Here is an 18,921-nt window from a genome sequence, read left to right as displayed (position 1 = left end):
AAGGAAATAACAGAGATGGCAAAAAATGCATCTGAAAATAAGATTATTTATAATTTTGGATAATGTATTATATTGTCAAACTCAAATGAAATCAAAATATATATGCAAGTTAATTATGAAAAGATTACAGAGATGCAATTTCCCACAATTAATAACTTTATTTTGGATTTGGTATCATATTCCATGAGAAGGAAAGAAAAAGAGAGAAAGGGAAGGAAAGGAAGAAGAGAGAGGGAGAGGAGAAAGAGAGAAAAACAGAAATAAGAGCGAGGGAGAGGGAAACCCATTTCCCCCAGAAAACACTGAGAGACATGAAACCTGGGTAGGCATGGCTGGAGGTGGTGGTTATGTGACTGGGTGGGAGTGATGTTGAGTTGGTCACGTCCAGCCAGGTTTTGTGATTCCCAGTGTTTTCTTTTCTGTGGGAAACGGGTGCAAATGGCTCCTTGAGTGTTTAAGGTTGCAGACCCCTGCTCTAGTTGTTAGGATTATGCAGGACAGTCACACATGCCCAACTTTTTCATATAACATATGCTTTTGCATCATGTAGTAGCATTTGAATTTAGTATAGTATCATTCATATAGGCTTTTTTTACCCAAATCATGATCATACTTACTAGAAATATTTTCTTCTTCCAATTGGTTGATTCCTAGGAGGTGCAAACCACTGGCAGGAAGGTTTTTTTTCAATGATTCTGTGAGGATTTTGTCCAGAGCTTCTGTGTTATATGGTACAATCTTAAATGCCTGGATGTAAGAAGAGAACAACCACCAATTAGGTATACTCAGCACTGTTTCTATGTATTAGGATTTTGTCTGTGACTTTAAAAAAACTTAAGAAATTATTAGCATTTAATAATCTTAAAACAAAATGATGATCATCAATCACCATACTGTACTCAGCTTAATTCATCTGGGTAAATTAAATGATGTTGTGGATGTTCTTTCAAGGTGCTTGGAGGCTGTGGGAGGCTTGATGGAGAACAACAGGCTTCAACAGAACCCTGGTAAAATGTATGGCTCTGTGTGGTTGGGTCCTGTGTATCTGGGGGGGGGGGTATCATTTTTTTGTCTAGGATGGGGCTGCTCTGCCCCAGGTAGATCCATTCATGATCTGGGGAACATCCTGGACTCACATCTCCTTCTCAAGGAGCAAACAGCAGTCATGGCTAGGAAGGCCACACCAGTTGCACTCCTTCCTATATTGGAGGCCCTTCTCTCAATCATTCATGCCCTGATCATCTCCTGAGGGACTATTGCAATGTGCTCTACATAGAGCTACCCTTGAAGAGCATCCAGAAGCTGGAGTTGGCACAGAATGTGGAGGCAATTCTGGATGCCCCAAGGACTGAGCCTGTAAAACCTTTGTTGCATGAACTGCATTGAGTGCAGGTTTGCTTCTGGATTTAATTCAAGGTGCTGGTTATCACCTTTAAAGCTCTTCATGGCATGCAACTGGATTACCTGAGGAACATCTTGTTCTGTCAGGCAAAATGGGTATGCTGCAGGCCATGTCAGTTGAAGAATGTTGACTGACAGGATCTAGAAAGAGAGCCTTCTCTGCAGTGACCTATGAAACATCCTCCATCCAGAGGTGAAGTTGGCACCCAGTCTCTTGGCCTTCCAGAGCATGAAAACCTGTCTCTGCCAACTTGCTTGGGGATTGAAAAGTGGCATGCCACCTGGGGGGCGGGGAAGTTGGTGCTTTGAGGGCACTCCCTCCAATTTTATCTTTTTTTTAACTTTGTTTCTCACCCTGTTTTGATTCTATTTTAATTGTATGGTTTTTTTTCATATGGCAGCCCAGAGTCACTTAGGTAGTCAGACTGGCTCTGGCTACTCCCTAGGAAAGAACTACCCTTGAGTCCATAGGTTTTAGAGAAAAGGTACTTTTACTAGAAATACTGAGTGCAGCAAGCTCTCATGCGAAAATTGTGTATTGAAAGCAATATCCAAACCCCTCCCCCCTGGGAGAGCAGTCCAATCAGGTCTCATTCCAATGTTTTGGGAAATCGGTGTGTCAGGCGCCAGTGTAAATTCCTTTCCTGGCATCCTTGAAGGTTGGCAGATGGCTCAGTTTGGCACCTCTGGTTCCTGTTAGTGTCCATACTCCAATAGTATTCTTCCATATCTCCAGCATGCTCCCCTCCTCCCCATGATGCTCCCTTCCCCCTGATTATGGCAGTAGCTAGTGAGCTTCAAAGAAAGCAAAGATGAGCAGCAGACATGGGTGGTCCCTAAATTTGATAAATAAAATAAGTCTGTAGTAATACTGAAAGCAGTGTTGCATATTTAGACAGGGGCAGTCAACTGATGGCTGATATGAAAATGAATGTTCTTATGCTACATACATGTACAATATTTACTACCAAACATTTAGAAATCATCAGGTAATAAATGTGGGAAAAGTAAGTATACAGGTAGTCCTTATCTTACAAAAGTTTTTTTTAGTGACCATTCAAAATTACAATAGCACTGAAAAAAGTAACATGACCATTTTTCACAATTCCAATCTTTGTAGCATCCCCATGATCATGGGATCAAAATTCAGAAGCTTGGCAACTGATTCATACTTATGACCATTGCTGTGTCCTAAAGTAATATGATCACCCTTTACAGCCTTTTGACAAGCAAATTTACTGGGGAAGTCAGATTCATCTAACAACTGGTTTACTAACTTATTAGTTGCAGTGATTCACTTAACAACTGTGACAAGAAAGGTCGTAAAATGGTGCAAAACTCAGTTAACAAATGTCTCAGTAAACAGCAGAAATTTTGGGCTCAATTTAGATTGCAAGTCGAGGACTACTTATATTTTAATATACAGCTTCTAACAATATTACTGCAAAAATGCAGCTATGTTGCGGAGGTTCTTATATATTTTACATCTCAAGCTACATGAAATTAAAAATGTTCATGGCTGAAGTCCCCTTCCTTTATTCTTTGTTTGAATTTAGGAAACTTAAATCAGTGATACTGAATACTGAGAAGAATAATGCATGCCCAGAGTCATGCTAGATACTGCTTCCCTGTCCAAAAGCAAGCATACAAACTTGAGAAGTTATCATGTTCTGAAAAAGTGGATGATATCAGTAATGGATCATTGCATTCCCCTCAAATGAAGCATCTCAGAGGTCTGTTCTGATCCCAAAATCATGCCACTGCCACGGATGCCCGCTTGTATATACACTAACCCATTAAAGTTGGAGAGAAACTCATGGAATTGAAACAGCTTTTTTTTCCTAAAAAGGAAAAATGCTGTAGATATAAGCAAGAACTGTCTCTTATGCACTACTGATCACCTCATGATTGGACTATTGTAATGGATTTTTGGACCAGACCAGTTGGAAGTCACTGCAGGTACAGAATTCAGTAGTGCAGGTAATGTCAGGTAGGCCTCAGTATGCCCCTCTGACACCACTACTGCATGAACTGCACAGGTTAACAGTGAGCTTCCAGGCACAATTCAATATGCTGTTTGTTACCTATAGCTCTTTGTGATGTAGAGCAGGGGTGGGTTCCTGCCAGTTCTAACCTCTTCTATAGAAGAGGTTCCACAAATCTACAGTGCCATTTAGAACTGGTTCCAGCTCCCTCCCCCTGCCTGTCCGCACATCATCAAGATGAAGAGCAAGAGGAGGAATTCTGGGAGTTGAAGTCCACAAGTCTTAAAGCTGTCAAGTTTGAACACCCCCGGTGTTTTTTTCTAAAGGGTTAGGGGTGCAAGGGTCTTGTAACTTGACAGCTTTAAGACTTGCATGCTTCAAATGCCAGAGTTTCTGAGCCAACATTTTGGTTGCTAAGCAAGAGTGTTGTTAAGTGAGATTCACCACATTTTACAAGTTGGCCACACCTACCCAGTCACATGGCTAGCAAGCCACTCCCACCTGGTCACATGGTTGGCAAGCCACTCCTACCCGGTCACATGGTCAGCAAGCCACTCCCACAAAGCAGGCTACACCTACTGAAGAGGTTCTAAAATTTTTGAAACCCACCACTGATGTAGAGCCAGGCTATCTGTGGGACTGCCTATTTTTAATAGTCTCCTTGAGGTCTCTAGATTACCACAATTAAACAAGACCATACAATTCAAAAATATCTTTTTCTAATAAGCACACTACATATTTTAGAAATAAACAAGTTTTCTGAATCCTCCATTTATTTGTTTCTCACAAGATGCTTTTGCTACTTACTCATACCTCAGGTTTACAGTTGGTCTTATCTTTCCACTATCTAAATGATATATCAAACTCTCTCCTGTTTCCCCCCTCCCTAAAGCAGGGAGGTTATTTACTTTGCCCCATTAGAAATTAATTTAATATTTCACCTGACACATGAATTCCACTGGATTTGCTGCAGTGGACAACAAGTTGCTTATTTCTTCCATGTCAGTATAGTAATTGATGTTTGATTCAACTATCATTAAATCTCCAGAAAACAGTTTCAAACATACAGTTCCAGGTGATAAGTCTGAAGGGCGAAACAAGATCAGCAATAATCGGTATATAAAAGGAAACTCATATTGTGTTGAAAGAAGCAGTGGAAAAAAGGGTCAGCATATACACATGTAAACTGGATACTTCTTTAACTTTTTTTAAAACATAAATAATACAAACAGTACATATACAATTGAATACAAAAAAAGAAAGACAAAACAAAAAGGAAAAAACACATATTACAGTGCACCCCCACCCCCTGGAGACCTTCCTCCTCCCTTATATTTCTTAGATATACAGTACATTCCAATTGTGCCCTTATCCCCTCCAAAACAACATATATTCTTGAGTAGGTTTATTCCCTTTGCCTTCCACCAACACTGATTTTATAAAATCCCTCCATATTTCATTATAATTATTTACTTTAATCATCCCTTTTTAAAGTTTAATTTCTGTTGTTAATTTATCATTTGTTGCCATACTCCAAATTTCATTGTAGATGTCAGCCTCTGTTTTGGTTACTTGCTTACGGCTGATTTGCTATGCTTGCTTACTATCGGCTGCCATAGGAACAGGGTGGGGGGGGAGCATGGTATTGGGGGAGGGAAAAATATTGTACTGGAGGAGTCTTGTTCTCACCATCTTCTGCATGCTGGTGGCTGATGTTTGGACTTGGTCAAGGCCAACCGTCTCACATACCAACTTGATGATGCACCCCACATGACACTTTAGGGAGTTGCAGATTGGACACTGGGTTGGGGAATTGGGGGGAGGGTGCTAAGTAAACATTTGGTATGTATATGTTCCCGCCTTTCTGGCTCAGATCTTGCCTTCCTTTTAGCTGCTTTCACTTCATATCTAGTAAAAGTACTTCATCTCTATTAACATGGAGTTGAGGTTTTTCTTTCTTGGATGTTGAAGGAGGCATGCCTGACAATACCACTCATTTCTTTGAATATCCCAATTTCATCCCTAATATTTAGCCATCACTAATCTAGCTGCCCTTATCAAATTTACAATCAATTCATTTTTTGTTTTATTTATATCCCGATACTTCTTTAAAATCCATTAGGCATGGATCCACCCCAATCCAAGTAATTCCTGGCTTAGTTTAGTTTAGTTAGTTTATTTGTCTTGTATGCCGCCCACTCCCGAAGGACTCCGGGCGGCTCACAATAAACAAGGGAAGGGGGATAAATAGACAAAACAACACTTTAAAATACGCAACATTCACAGTTTCCGTGGGGCTGGATGTTTCACAAGCCCCCCGGCCTGCTGGAGCAGCCAGGATTTGGTGGCTTTGCGGAAGGCCGGGAGGGTAGTAAGGGTCCGGATCTCCACAGGGAGGTCATTCCAGAGGGCTGGAGCTGCAACAGAGAAGGCTCTCCCCCGGGGAGTCGCCAGCCAACATTGGCTGGCAGATGGAATCCGGAGGAGACCTAACCTGTGAGATCTAATCGGTCTATGGGAGGTAATCGGCAGGAGGCGGTCTCTCAGGTACCCAGGTCCGATGCCATGTAGGGCTTTATAGGTAATGACCAGCACCTTGAAGCAGGTCCAGAGACTAATGGGTAGCCAGTGCAGCTCGCAGAGGATAGGTGTGACATGGGTGTACCTGGGTGCACCCACAATCGCTCGCACGGCTGCGTTCTGGACTAACTGAAGTCTTCGAACACTCTTCAGGGGCAGCCCCATGTAGAGCGCATTACAGTAATCCAGTCTTGAGGTCACAAGGGCATGAGTGACTGTCTGAAGGGCCTCCCTATCCAGGTAGGGTCGCAATTGGTGCACCAGGCAAACCTGGGCAAAGGTCCCCCTGGTCACAGCCGACAAATGGTGTTCTAAAATCAGCTGGGGATCCAGGAGGACTCCCAAATTGCAGACCCTCTCTGAGGGGCGTATAATTTCACCCCCCAGCCTGAGAGATGGAATAATTGGCCAATCTTTGGGAGGGAACATCAGAAGCCACTCGGTCTTGTCTGGATTGAGTGCCAACTTGTTTGCTCCCATCCAGACCCTAACAGCCTCCAGGCACTGGCACATCACTTCTACTGCTTCGCTGAGTTGGCACGGGGCGGACAGATACAACTGCGTATCGTCCGCGTATTGGTGGTACTTAATCCCGTGCCGGCATATGATCTCACCCAGCGGCTTCATGTAGATGTTAAATAGGAGGGGGGACAGGACCGAACCCTGCGGCACCCCATAGTTGAGGGGCCTTGGGGTCGACCTCTGCCCTCCGACCAACACCGACTGTGACCTGTCCGAGAGGTAGGAGGAGAACCACCGAAGGATGGTGCCTCCCACTCCCACCTCTCACAACCGTCGCAGAAGGATACCATGGTCGATGGTATCGAAGGCCGCTGAGAGGTCAAGGAGCACAAGGATAGAGGGGTGACCCCTATCCCTGGCTCGCCAGAGATCATTGATCATCGCAACCAAAGCAGTTTCCATGCTGTAACCAGGCCTGAAACCCGACTGAAAGGAATCTAGGTAATCGGTTTCATCCAAGGACCGTCGGAGTTGAGAGGCCACCACTTTCTCAACAACCTTCCCAACAAAGGGCAGGTTGGAGACTGGACGATAGTTGCTCAAAATGGCTGGGTCCAGAGATGGTTTCTTCAGGAGGGGTCTCACCACAGCATCCTTTAGGAGGGGCGGGAAGATTCCCTCCCGGAGAGAGGTGTTAACTATCGTCCGGATCCAGCCACGTGTCACCTCCCTGCTGGTCGAGACCAGCCAGGAGGGGCACGGGTGCAGTATACAAGTGGAGGCACTCACCGCTCCCATGGCCTTGTCCACTAAGGCTTGCTGCCTTAGGGAGCTCTGAGTCTTGGTAAGGTAAGGAACTGCTTGCTTTTCAGCTCCTTTCACTCACCTATCTCCACCCCCTCCATTTCTGGCCTTTTGGCCGTCCTGTACTCTGTCACCTCTACCAAATCTGCTACCCAGCGCTCCACCAGCCCAGCTGACCTTTGCTGTCATCTTCCTTCCGCTGCTGATGTGGTATACCTGAAATGGGTCGTGAAGCAACTGACTTGCATATGTTGGGCCAGGCTTACAGAGGACATCCAGCAGAGTGCAGGATGCCACAAAGGCCAGATATGGGGGTGGGGGGAGAAAGTAGGGGCGTCTGGCCCAGGAGGGCAGCCAAAATTCTAAAGCATTAAGCAATTTAAACATTCCAGGAAATCTGACAATTCTAGCAATTTCACTCACTGTGTAACTAAAAGGGACCAGAAAGGTTTAAAATAAGCTTTCAAACAACTGCTGATGTTTACAACAATTTTGTTTCATTCCTTACGTTATAAAAAAAAACTTATTGTGCAGAGTCTATGAGCTTATCAAGGCTAAAATTTTGAATCAGAAATCCAATGACCAGAGTTAACAGTGACTCAGATATCCAGTTAAAGCCAGCACCATGTCCTTCAAATGCTTGGCTCCATACTGAGTGCTGATCCATATAGTGTCTAAAATTAAGATTCCAGAATTATCAACATAAGTATCTTGTTAATGTAATATAGGATAGTGACAATTTCCTTCTTATTTTTATTAAAAAAATAAAATTCACAGGCATACATTTTAGATTTTTCTTTGACTACAGGCAGTCCTTGACTTATAATCCTAATGGGACTGTAATGTCCAATATTAAGCAATGTGGTCATTAAGTGAGCCATACCTGACTTTACGACTTTAACCACAGTTGTTAAGCAAATCATTCAGTTGTTAAGTGAATCCAGCTTCACCCATTGACTTTGCTTGCTTTTGATCACATGATCATGGGCACATTAGTGTCATCATAAGTCATTTTTTCAGGGCTGACATAACTTTCAAAAGTCATTAAACATATGGTTATAAGTCAAGGACTTCCTGTAAAAACTAAATTAGCTCCTATATGTATAAAAATAAGTCCTCTGATAAAGACATAATACTTCATATAAGGAGAAGTTTCCTAATGCTTTTAAAAATATCATGTTGTTAAAATTAGCAGCATGAACAGAAAGTACAGGAAACAGGAAGTGCAACTGAGCTTCTGCTTCCTGTGTCAGCTTTCTCCTCGCATCTTGACTTCTTGTATTAACCCAGGGGTGTCCAAACTTTAAGACTTGTGGACTTCAACTCCCAGAATTCCTAGCCGGCTAGGGAATTCTGGGAGTTGAAGTCCACAAATCTTAAAGTTCCCAAGTTTGGACACCCCTGTATTAACCCATGAAAGGTGCAGGTTTCCTTTATGATCTTAAACTCTTTTAGTTCTGTACATTCTACCAGTCATCCGCTTTTGAGTTTGTGTAGATAAATTTATTTTCTAATTGAAGCTTTTTGTATCCCCCTTGACAGGAAAACTATTTTTGATAGTTTGTTGGCCTAGTACAAGTATGCCACTAATAGGAAGAAAAACTCTACTATAATGTTCTAACACATACACAAATTCAGGATAAAAAGATCAGCTTTAGTACGTACCTGGTGCGTAAACGGAGACTGCATAGTCATTCTCAATACTTGCTGATAGTCGCAGTGGCTGACAGCTCTTAGAAGAAAATTCCACTTCCATTTTTATTTGCCTATCCAATTTACACTTTAGGATTATAAAAATGGTTGTCCGCACCTACATTAAAAAAAAAAACATAGTAAGAACTAGGGCCTTTGGAATATTCAGTTTTCACAATACATTGGTATCTTTTGGGGCATGAGGATCTACATGCACAAGCCCAGTGATGGAATTCAGCCAGTTCCCACCACTTTGGGAGAACCGGTTGTTAACTTTCTGAGCAGTTTACTGAACTGGTTGTTAGAAGAAATCATTAGCGCAGAGAACCGGTTGTTAAGTTATTTGAATCCCACCACTGCACAAGCCTTCCTTATTTGTGCTTGGGGTGAGGAAGAATGCACCTTCTTTTTCAATCCTATATGGATGGCTGGTGAGCCTGATAACATTGGTTCAGAAGGAGTGAAACAATTTTTATTCTCATCACAACTTGATTGTGATGACAGTGCTAATGAGAGGAGACATTGCTGTCCTTCATTTAGCAAATTCATAAGTGGCATGCAATATTAAAAGCATCAAAATATGTTTTAAGCACTTAATAACAAATATAAGCTCTACCACTCAGCAAATGTCAACCACAATTTTTTCTAAAATATGTATTTTTTGAAAAAAAGATGAAAAGTTTTACAAAGCTATGATTACAAAACTAAACTCATTTTGCCTGCTGCTATTGACTCTTATGTCAATTATACTTTTCTATCAGTTTTCATTAAACATTTGAATGCACATCGCCCCATTGAATTAACACTGCATTTTATTTCAGTTATTCCAAAGACTTATTTATCCTTAAGAGTCATGTTCAGCCTGCAAAGATATATGAAACAGTTAGATTCTTAAAACTGTCCAAGGATTTTCCAACAGGCTTGGTGCACATGGCTTGTGTCTCCTCCCTCCACAACAGTTCGCTGAACCCAATCTACCCTTTTTGCAAAGAAGGTCAGGTGACTAAAACAACTTCAGGATTAAAGAAATTGTAGTACAGTATTATGAAGACCCAGAATGGTATAGGGCAGAAATGATTTTAAAAGAAGATATTTCTCCCTCCAGTTTGTTCCACAGAAATATTTAAAAAGGCTGAAACTAGAAGACATCCAAGGTCCCTTCCAACTCTGTTACTCTATTATTCATGCAGAAACTGCCACATGTGTTGTCAGCCCCCATCTCACTCTGGAGGGGTTGCAAATCCATGGCTTCAGTTCCTCATGGACACTAAGCTCCTTCTGGAATACCCGAGAGTAGCTTTGGCGGGTGTCCCAGCTGAAGCACTTTTGAGAGCAGGAGACCTTAGCAAAAATTACCAATATCTTCGTTGCTCCTGGACTGGTTTACTGTAATAGTCGCTTTGCTTAGATCTACCCTTTACATGAAACTATAATTGTTTCAAAACTCAGCTGCACAGAGGTACCCTGTGTTAAGATGGGTAGCCAATACATTTAATTAATTAAAAAAAAATGCAGTAGCCTACTTGCTGGCAGGTAAGAAACACTTCTGAAGCACAGAACCGATATTGATGTTGCTACTCTGATTAGCAACTTTCTCAATGAAACCAATAAATCTCTATATGATTTGGGTCTGGGTTAACCAAGGTACCATTTCCTCCAAATTGAATTTTCTCATCTTATTTGTTCATTATGGCAGGGATGCTGTAGATTTTCTCTTTTCAGGACATTGTGGAGGAAAGGGGAGGAAATAAGCCAGAAACCTGGAAACCAACTTTCTTGGTACAAGCACTATCTTTTTGGTAGATTCAGGCCAAATATGCAGCCACAAAGATATAAAAATCATTATACCTATGTCTAAGCAGAACAACAACATCATTAAAAGCCCAGCAACATACCGTATTTTTCGGAGTATAAGGCACTCCGAAGTAGACGCACCTAAATTTTGGGGGAAGAAAACAAGAAAAAAAATCTGCCTCCCAGCAATTTGCCTCCTTGCAGCAAACAGCAAACAGCCTGTTTCAGTTTCAGTTTAGCCTGATTAGCACAAGAAAAAAAATCTGCCTCTGCCTCCCAGCAGTTTGCCACCTTGCAGCAAACAACGTGTTTCAGTTTCAATTTCAACAGAGCCTGATTAGCACAAGCGACTGATTGTCAGTTGGATCGGCCTCTCGACGATCAACTGTTTCAGGCTGCAGGGATTGCCATAGCCTATTGCCACCTCTGTGCACCCCATTTTTTTTCAAATTCAACTTTGTTTTATTTTCATTTTCATTTTACAATCACTTGTATACTGTGCGATTAAACACAACTCATCTTATATTCCACCATAGGAAACCAACATAACACTTCATCCTCCATACACCCTTTCTTCTCCCCCTCCAACTTTCATTTCTCCCCTCCAACATTCCCCTCTTCTACTTCCCCTCCCCCTCTAACATGCCTCTCTCCCCTTTCCCCCATCTCACCCTCCTTACATTCCCCTCTCACTCCCTCTCTACTCCTCCCTCTTCTTTCCCTCTACTCCTTACTTCGGTGTATTTCTACTATTCATTAATCTATTCGATTTGTATTTTATACTAACATTAAAAGAAAAAAAAGGAAGAAAAAAAAAGGAAAGGAAAGGAAAAGAAAGAAAAAGAAAAAGGAGCAACAGTATACAGGTGCATTCTTATTGTTTTGAAAATTGAAACTATGTTTCCCCCCTCCCCCCCTCCCCCCTGTAATCCCCCCTCCCTACCCCCCTTTGACTTCCCAGATCCCATACCCGGTATAGCTTTTTATCAAACACAATCTAGAATATAATAAAACCAAGTAAGTTAAAAATTAAAAGATAAAAAAAGAAGAAAATAAAAAAAAACAAAAAAACATGAGAAAAATCAATAAATTCTTTTCATTGAACTCAGCTTCCCATCATTATTAAGACTTAAACAATGTACATCATTCCTGATCACAATTAATTAATTACTTGCAGGATTTCAAACTCTATTGAAACCAAATAAATTATCCAAATAGAGTTCTACTCTAGCTATGGACCTTATCTCTTTATCTAAATATCTGTCTATTTCCAAACCTTTAATTTGTCCCTTTTATACCTCCTTCTCTATAAAGCAATTTAAACACATCTCAAATTCTTCTCTCGGTTTCTTTTTCTAACTCTTCGTCCTGCCTCTACCCGTGTCCATATACATACATATACACATATATATGTACATACACACACATATACATACACATAGATATATTTTATCTTCATCCATACTCCTCTCATATTTGCTCCGCCTTCCTGCAAACTCCCCGGGTATATCCTTCCAGTCATTATATTCAAGTAACAGTTTATACAAAAATCAGTTTACTTTCTGTCTCAAAGTAAGCTCTAATTCAACCTTCACTACCCTCCCATCTACACCACACCTCCCAACTCCATTCAACCTGAACCCCAATCCAGGAACACCACAGTTTCCGCCCTCCTCACCCTGGAAAATAAGTCATCAACAGCTTATATAAAAATTCAGAGTTATCCACCAAATCTTTTTTAAGTCCCATACAAAATATCTTCCAAGGAGAACAGCATCAGTTCTTTCAACCTTAATGTCTCTTCATCAATGTACAACTAAACCAATTTTATGCAAAACAAAAGTCACAAAGTATTGTTCAAATTGAAAATAAGGCAAATATTTTAAATCAGTTGATTTGATATAATTTCCTTGCAAAAAAAATTATATCATTTTTATGCTATTTAATATAGCAAGATGTTTACTTTCACTGTTATAATGGTTTCATGAATATCTCCTTATTCAATGGCTGGTGTTCATAAATGTTGCTGCGATCCGCTTTATTTTCAATTCGTCTGGGAACACGGCTGGATCCTTGTTTGATCTTATACTTTTCCGGAAGGGGAAAGCGATACTTTCTGTCTTGTAATGGTGTATTTTGTTGTTTCTCTTCTCCTTCTCTTTGTTTTTCTTCAAGTCCAGGTGATTCAAGGTGTCCCGCCTTTAGGATCTCATAATAAAAATCTCGGGCTTCCCAAACAGAGCTTAGGTGATATTTTTGGTCATCAAATCTAACTATAATACCAGATGGCACATCCCATCTATACTGTATCTGATGGTTTCTGAGTTCTTTAGTTAGAAAAGCATAGTCTCTCCTAGCTCTCAACATTTGAAGTGGTATTGCTTTAAAAACATTCAGGTCCTGTCCATCAATTCGCAGCCTGGTATTATAAAACTCTTGTAATATCGCCTTTCTGGATTCTCTTGTAGCAAAATATATAATTATATCTCTCGGAAGCTGTCTCTGTTTTGCTGCCCACGAATTCTGGCGGTAAATTTTTTGAATCTGCCCATCAAAGTTGAGTCCCGGACTTCCCACCAAACGACTGAAAGCTTCTGAAAAAGTCTGTTTCAAGTTCTCCTGTTGCTTTTCACGTAGTCCCCTAACTCTTAAAGCCAGCTCCATCTTTTTATAATTTGTCATAACCAGTTGTTTTTCTGCATTTTCAACTTCCTGTTGTAACACCTCAATTTTAGATATCAGGTTAGAATTAGTTTGCTCCAAGAGTTCCAGCTTATCTTCAATTCCAGCAACATAGTCTGTCATCACAGTCATAACTCCCATGACATCCTCTCTTGTTTGGGCAATCTTAGCATCAAGCTTGCCATATAAATCTGTAACAAATTGCTTCATCTCCTCTCTAAATTCATTGAGAGTTTCAAAAAGAAATTCTTTCGTTAGCACTTCTCCAGTAGGGGGCGTGGAAGATAAGGGCTGCGGCTTTGCAACAAAAGCCTGCGATGTAAAAGAGCGTCTGGGCTGCTTCGATTTCGGTGCCATGATAAAAAGAAAACAAACAGAATCTTTACTCACATTAGTTTGAGATAAGGTAATTTCAGCAAACCCCTGGCGGTTGATAAAAGGAAATCATCGAAAGAACGGGGCTAATTGATTTGTAAAGAGTTATATCCTTAGTTCTGTCCAGGAAGCTGAAGATATATCGTTATAAAAAATGTGGAAGCTATAAATTCGCCTTTTTTTTTTTTTTTAATTAAACAAAGGAGTCTTTGGTAAAATTGAAGCTGGTATTTTAAATAGAGAAAAAAAAAAGTTCACCGGTATGGTCGCTGCTCAGATTGATCTTTAACAAGTTAATTGCAAAATCTTGTACTGGGGGGGGGGGGTAACTCGCCTTGAGCTGAAAAAAGACAGCTGAGAAGCTTTGGCCGGAGTAAATGACTCAGCTTTCGTTGAATCACTCTCTTTCGTTCACAGCCAAAAGATAAAAAGGCTGTGAGCTACAAAGAGGACTCTAACTAGCTGGGGTCGCTCCCTACTTTTTCCTTGCCTGGAAAAAGAGATATCTAAGATCTTAAATAGATATACGAACCAAAACTCTGAGGGCAGCTTCGTTAAGCTACCGTCGGCGGCATCACTTCCCCCCGGAAGTCCTGTGCACCCCATTTTTGGCCTCCACACACACCATCTCCGCACGGGGATCGGAATGGGCAGAAAATGGGGCGTGCGGAGGCGGCAATAGGCAAGGCAATCCCTACAGCCTGAAACAGCTGATGATCAGGAGGCCAATCCAACTGACAATCAGCTGTTTCTGCTAATCAAGGTGTGCTGAAACTGAAACTGAAACTGAAACAGATTGTTTGCTACAAGGAGGCAAATTGAAGGGAGGCAAAAGCCAAAGGGTGGGGGCTGGTGAGTGGGCAAGACTACATTCCGTGTATAAGATGCACCCAAATTTTCACCCTCTTTTAGAGGCGAAAAAGTACGTCTTATACTCCAAAAATATGGTACTTTGTTTCCTTCCCTCATAAGATGAATTACAGAAAACAAAACTCAAATTCAACCCAAACTCATGTAAGATAACAATGTGAAATACAAAAAGGAAATGCATAGTAAAAAAAAGAATACGCTAGGGATAGAGTACTTGTGGTAAATCAGATGTTACAGGCTGTGATTAAATTAAGCATCCTTAATCAGTGTCTATGCTGGCTAGGGCTGCTTAAGTTTTGGTTGAAGAGTATTTGGTTGCAGGTTCACCATCCCTTGCCCAAGAAAAGGAAAACGTGTTGCAGAACATGGTTACATATATCACACATTTTCTTGTCCCCATAGTCCAACTCAAAAATTTGACTAGCAGTGTTAAGAACAAGTCTGCTTGTGAATAGCTGTGTTATTATAATTAAGCTTTATTCAATGCAGAGCATGATTTCTCTTCCAGTTCTATCAGATCAACTTAGAAAGAGTAGATATATACTATACCCCACAGCGTATACGATCAGGCTGCACTGCAACAAGATTTTCTAATGTGGTCACTAAAGGTTCATATGCCTGACAGGCTGGGAAACTGCATGGCACTTGTAGACTCTCAGCATCCTCCTTCTTTGCATCAACCACTGAATCACAACCAGAATCTAAGAAGAGGATAAACATTAATGTGATTTTTTAAAAGTTGTTTGGCTATTAGGAAAATCCATAAAAAGAACATAAATTAAAAATTAAATGCATTCTATATAAGAAAGAAGAAACATTACTTTGAACTCAGTAATGATGATATGGAGAGTCAATTTGGTATAGAGGTTAAGGTATCAAAGTAGAAACTAGGAGACCATGAGTTCTAGTCCCGCCTTAGACACAGTAAACTGTGTGATAGCCCTGGACATTAGGGGAGGGCACTCTCTGTCTGTCCTGGGAAGGAATTAATGGGAAGCCACTTCCAAAGTCTTGGTAAGGGATTTGTCCAGGCAGTCACTAAGAGTCAAGTCTGATTTGAAAGCACACACAAACACAAAACACACAAAATGATGATATTGATAATATTATTATGCACAACAGGATTGAAATCCAGCAGGTTCTGACAGGTTCTGGAGAACCAGTAGCGGAAATTTTGAATATTTTGGAGAACCGGCAAATGCCACCTCTGGCTGGACTCAGAGTGGGGTGGGAATGGAGATTTTACAGTATCCTTTCCCTGGAGTGGGGAGGGAATGGAGATTTTGCAGTATCCTTCCCCTGCCACGCCCACCAAGCCACACCATGCCCAAGTGACATAATTCATGACTAGGGACCAGGGGGTCTTATGATGCTCTTGGCCGTAGGGAAGTGGACAGGTTCCTCAATGATATCAATGCAACCACCTGTCAATTAGAACCTTGTATCTCCTGGTTGGTAAAAGCCTCACTGCAAGAGTTCCCGGAGCCTTTTACGGAGGACCTGTTTTGTCCTGTCCTAAAATTTTTCCACTTGCCTTGAATTTTTTTTTCCCAATTTCCTATTTAGAAAAGATGGTTGCTTAGCAACTTCAGAGAGTCAGATGAACCGTATTTCCTAAACCGCTTTCAGTCAGGTTTCAGGTCCAGCTATGGGACAGAGACTGCCCCGGTCATACTTATGAATGATCTCTGGTAAGGGCAGAATGGTGGTAGTGCAACTATTCTGGCTCTCTTCGACCTCTCAGCAGCCTTCAATACCATCAACCATAGTATCCTTTAAGGGTCAGTTATAGAGCTTAGGACTGGGCAGCACAGTCCTGCACTGCAGCTTTTCCTGGATCAGGACTGCCTGCACTTGGTCGCTCAAGCCATCGTCATCTCTCGCCTAGATTATTGTACTACACTTGTTCATGGGGCTACTTTTGAAATGCATTCAGAACCTTCAAATAATGCACAGTGCAGCAGCACGAGCAGTCCTTGGGGCCTGTAGAATGAGCCATGTTACACCAGAGCTTTGTGAGCTGCACTGGCTGCCAGTTTGCTTCTGGGTGCAGTTCAAAGTATTGGTTATGAACTATTAAGCCCTCCATGGCATAGGTCCAGATTATTTAATGAACGGTCGCATCCTACCAAGACAAGCCCCCACTACTTGTGCAGGTGGAGGAGACCTGAGGATCTCAGAATCCACAGTGTTGCCTGTATCGCAGGGTTAAAGTCTGAATTTCTGCCCCCCTCCGACCCGCACCTTGGCAACAGGACTCTTTCTCTCCTCCCTCTTTTCCTGTTTTGTCTGCTGGATCAATGCAGGGGGACGAACCTAACTTTGCTGTCCATTGCAGCTAGAAATCTCAAAGCTGAGAACGAACATTTGTGTTGTAGCCAGCCCAGGTGCTATATTAGACCCCTCCAAATTCTGTCTCTCGAGAATAATGGGTGAAGTTTTGCGCGCCACTCCAAAGAGGAATGCTCCTTCTCTGAATGTATTTAAATAAAGGCTGGATGGACATCTTCTGGAGATGCAATATCAATGAATTTCTACACTAAAGAAGGGGTTGGGCTAAATATTCTACAAGTTCTCTTCCAATGTGTGCATCTTATAATACTCTGATTTTACAAAATCAGTGGCCATCAATTTACTGCAAAGGCAGGAAACATTCAGGAAATGGCCATGGTGCTTGACAACCTAATTTTTAGTTAAGTGACATCAGTCAATCAGAATAGAGCTGGAATGGACCTTGGAGGTCTTCTAAGAGCCAAGGTGGTGCAGTGGTTAGAGTGCAGTACTGCAGTACATTCGGCAGTTCAAATCTCACTGGCTCAAGATTGATTCAGCCTTCCATCCTTCTGAGGTGGGTAAAATGACGACCCAGACTGTTGGGGGCAAAAGGCTGACTCTATAAAACTGCTTAGACAGGGTATAAAAGTACTATATATATATATATATATATATATGTATGTATGTATGTATGTATGTATGTATGTATGTATGTATGTATGTACATGTACATGTACATGTACATGTACATGTACATAACATAAGTCTAAGTGCTATTGCTAGTCCAATTCCCTGCTCAAGCAGGAGACCCTTATACAATTTGAGACAAGTGGTTGTCCAGTCTCTTCTTAAAAGCCTCCGGTGATGAAGCAATCACAAACTTTTGAAGGCAAGCTGTTCCACTGGTTAATTGTCCTCACTGTTAGGAAATTTATCCTGAATTCCAGATTGCTCCTATCCTTGATTAGTTTCCATCTATTGTTTCGTAGCTTGCTTTCTGGTGCATTGGAAAATAAGTTCACCTCCACTTCTTTCTGGTAGCCCATCAAATACTAGAAAACTATCATCTCACGCCTACTCGTTCTTTTTTCTAGACTAGACATACCCAGTCCCTGCAACCATTCTTCATATGTTTTAGTCTCCAAGCATCTTAGCTGCTCTTCTTTTTCCAAAGTCTCAACATCTTTTCTGTAATGTAGTGACCAGTCCCATACAGTTGTTAAAACAGCAGTCTCCAACCTTTCTGGCTTGAGAGCGGGGTTGGCGGGGGAGAAGGGATAGTTCAGTGTGAGTGGCACGGGTATGTGAGCATGTACAACTCCAATTGCTGAAGCAATTGGAGATTTGCACACTTGCACATTCACCCACCACTCATGCAAATGGAGCTACGCATATGCACAACCAACCTCTGGAAAAAGTGACCAAAAAAGTAGCCCAAAAGGAACTACAACAAAATCCTGTAGAACACATTAATTATTTAGCAGTTACAGTGCATTCAGAAAGCATTCAGACCTTCTTCATTTTTGTCAATTTTGTTTTGCTGCAGCCTGATTCCACAGTTTAAATTCATTTTTTGTCATTAATCTATACTCAGTAACCCATAATGATAAAATGAAAAGAGAAGTTTAGGTATTTATTTATCTGTATATATATATTTTTAAATCTGCTAGTCTCTGTTGCTGAAAAACAGCCACCATTATGTCGGGATGATATTGGGCAGGTGATGAGTGGTGCCTGGTTTCCTCCGGACATAAAATTTACAATGGAGGCTAAACAGTTCAATCTTAGTTTCATCAGACCAGAAAATCTTGTTCTTCACATCCTTCAGGTGCTTTTTTTTTCAATTTCTTGTGTTTTGCATTGAGGAGAGGCTTCCGGCTAGACACTCTGTCATAAAGCCCAGGTCGGTGGAAGGCTGCAGTGATGGTTGTCCTTCTGGAACTCTGTACTTACATAATTTTGTAGACGTATAATATTGATAGCCCTGATGAAGCATCTAATT

The 18,921-nt window shown here is 41.3% G+C and overlaps 1 protein-coding gene across 3 annotated transcripts in view; it reads right to left on the bottom strand.

Moving 5' to 3' along the window:
* The window catches only part of PIK3AP1 (phosphoinositide-3-kinase adaptor protein 1), an 81,658-nt gene that overhangs the window by 49,049 nt on the left and 13,688 nt on the right, over positions 1–18,921 (bottom strand). For all 3 annotated transcript variants that reach the window (XM_087702147.1, XM_087702145.1, XM_087702146.1), the window contains exons 3-6: positions 15,195–15,346; positions 8,898–9,042; positions 4,328–4,470; positions 618–747 (exon numbers count right to left, since the gene is read on the bottom strand). In XM_087702147.1, the coding sequence (XP_087558273.1) occupies positions 618–747; positions 4,328–4,470; positions 8,898–9,042; positions 15,195–15,346 (570 nt within the window). The remainder of the gene's footprint in view (positions 1–617; positions 748–4,327; positions 4,471–8,897; positions 9,043–15,194; positions 15,347–18,921) is intronic.

Source organism: Thamnophis sirtalis, unplaced genomic scaffold (assembly GCF_051295495.1).
Source record: "Thamnophis sirtalis isolate CommonGarterSnake01/CBP01778 unplaced genomic scaffold, rThaSir2_p1.2 scaffold_15, whole genome shotgun sequence".
NCBI classification, from domain to species: Eukaryota; Metazoa; Chordata; class Lepidosauria; order Squamata; family Natricidae; genus Thamnophis; species Thamnophis sirtalis.
Note: the sequence above shows the minus strand (reverse complement) of the source record. Positions and strands in the feature narration are given on the sequence as shown.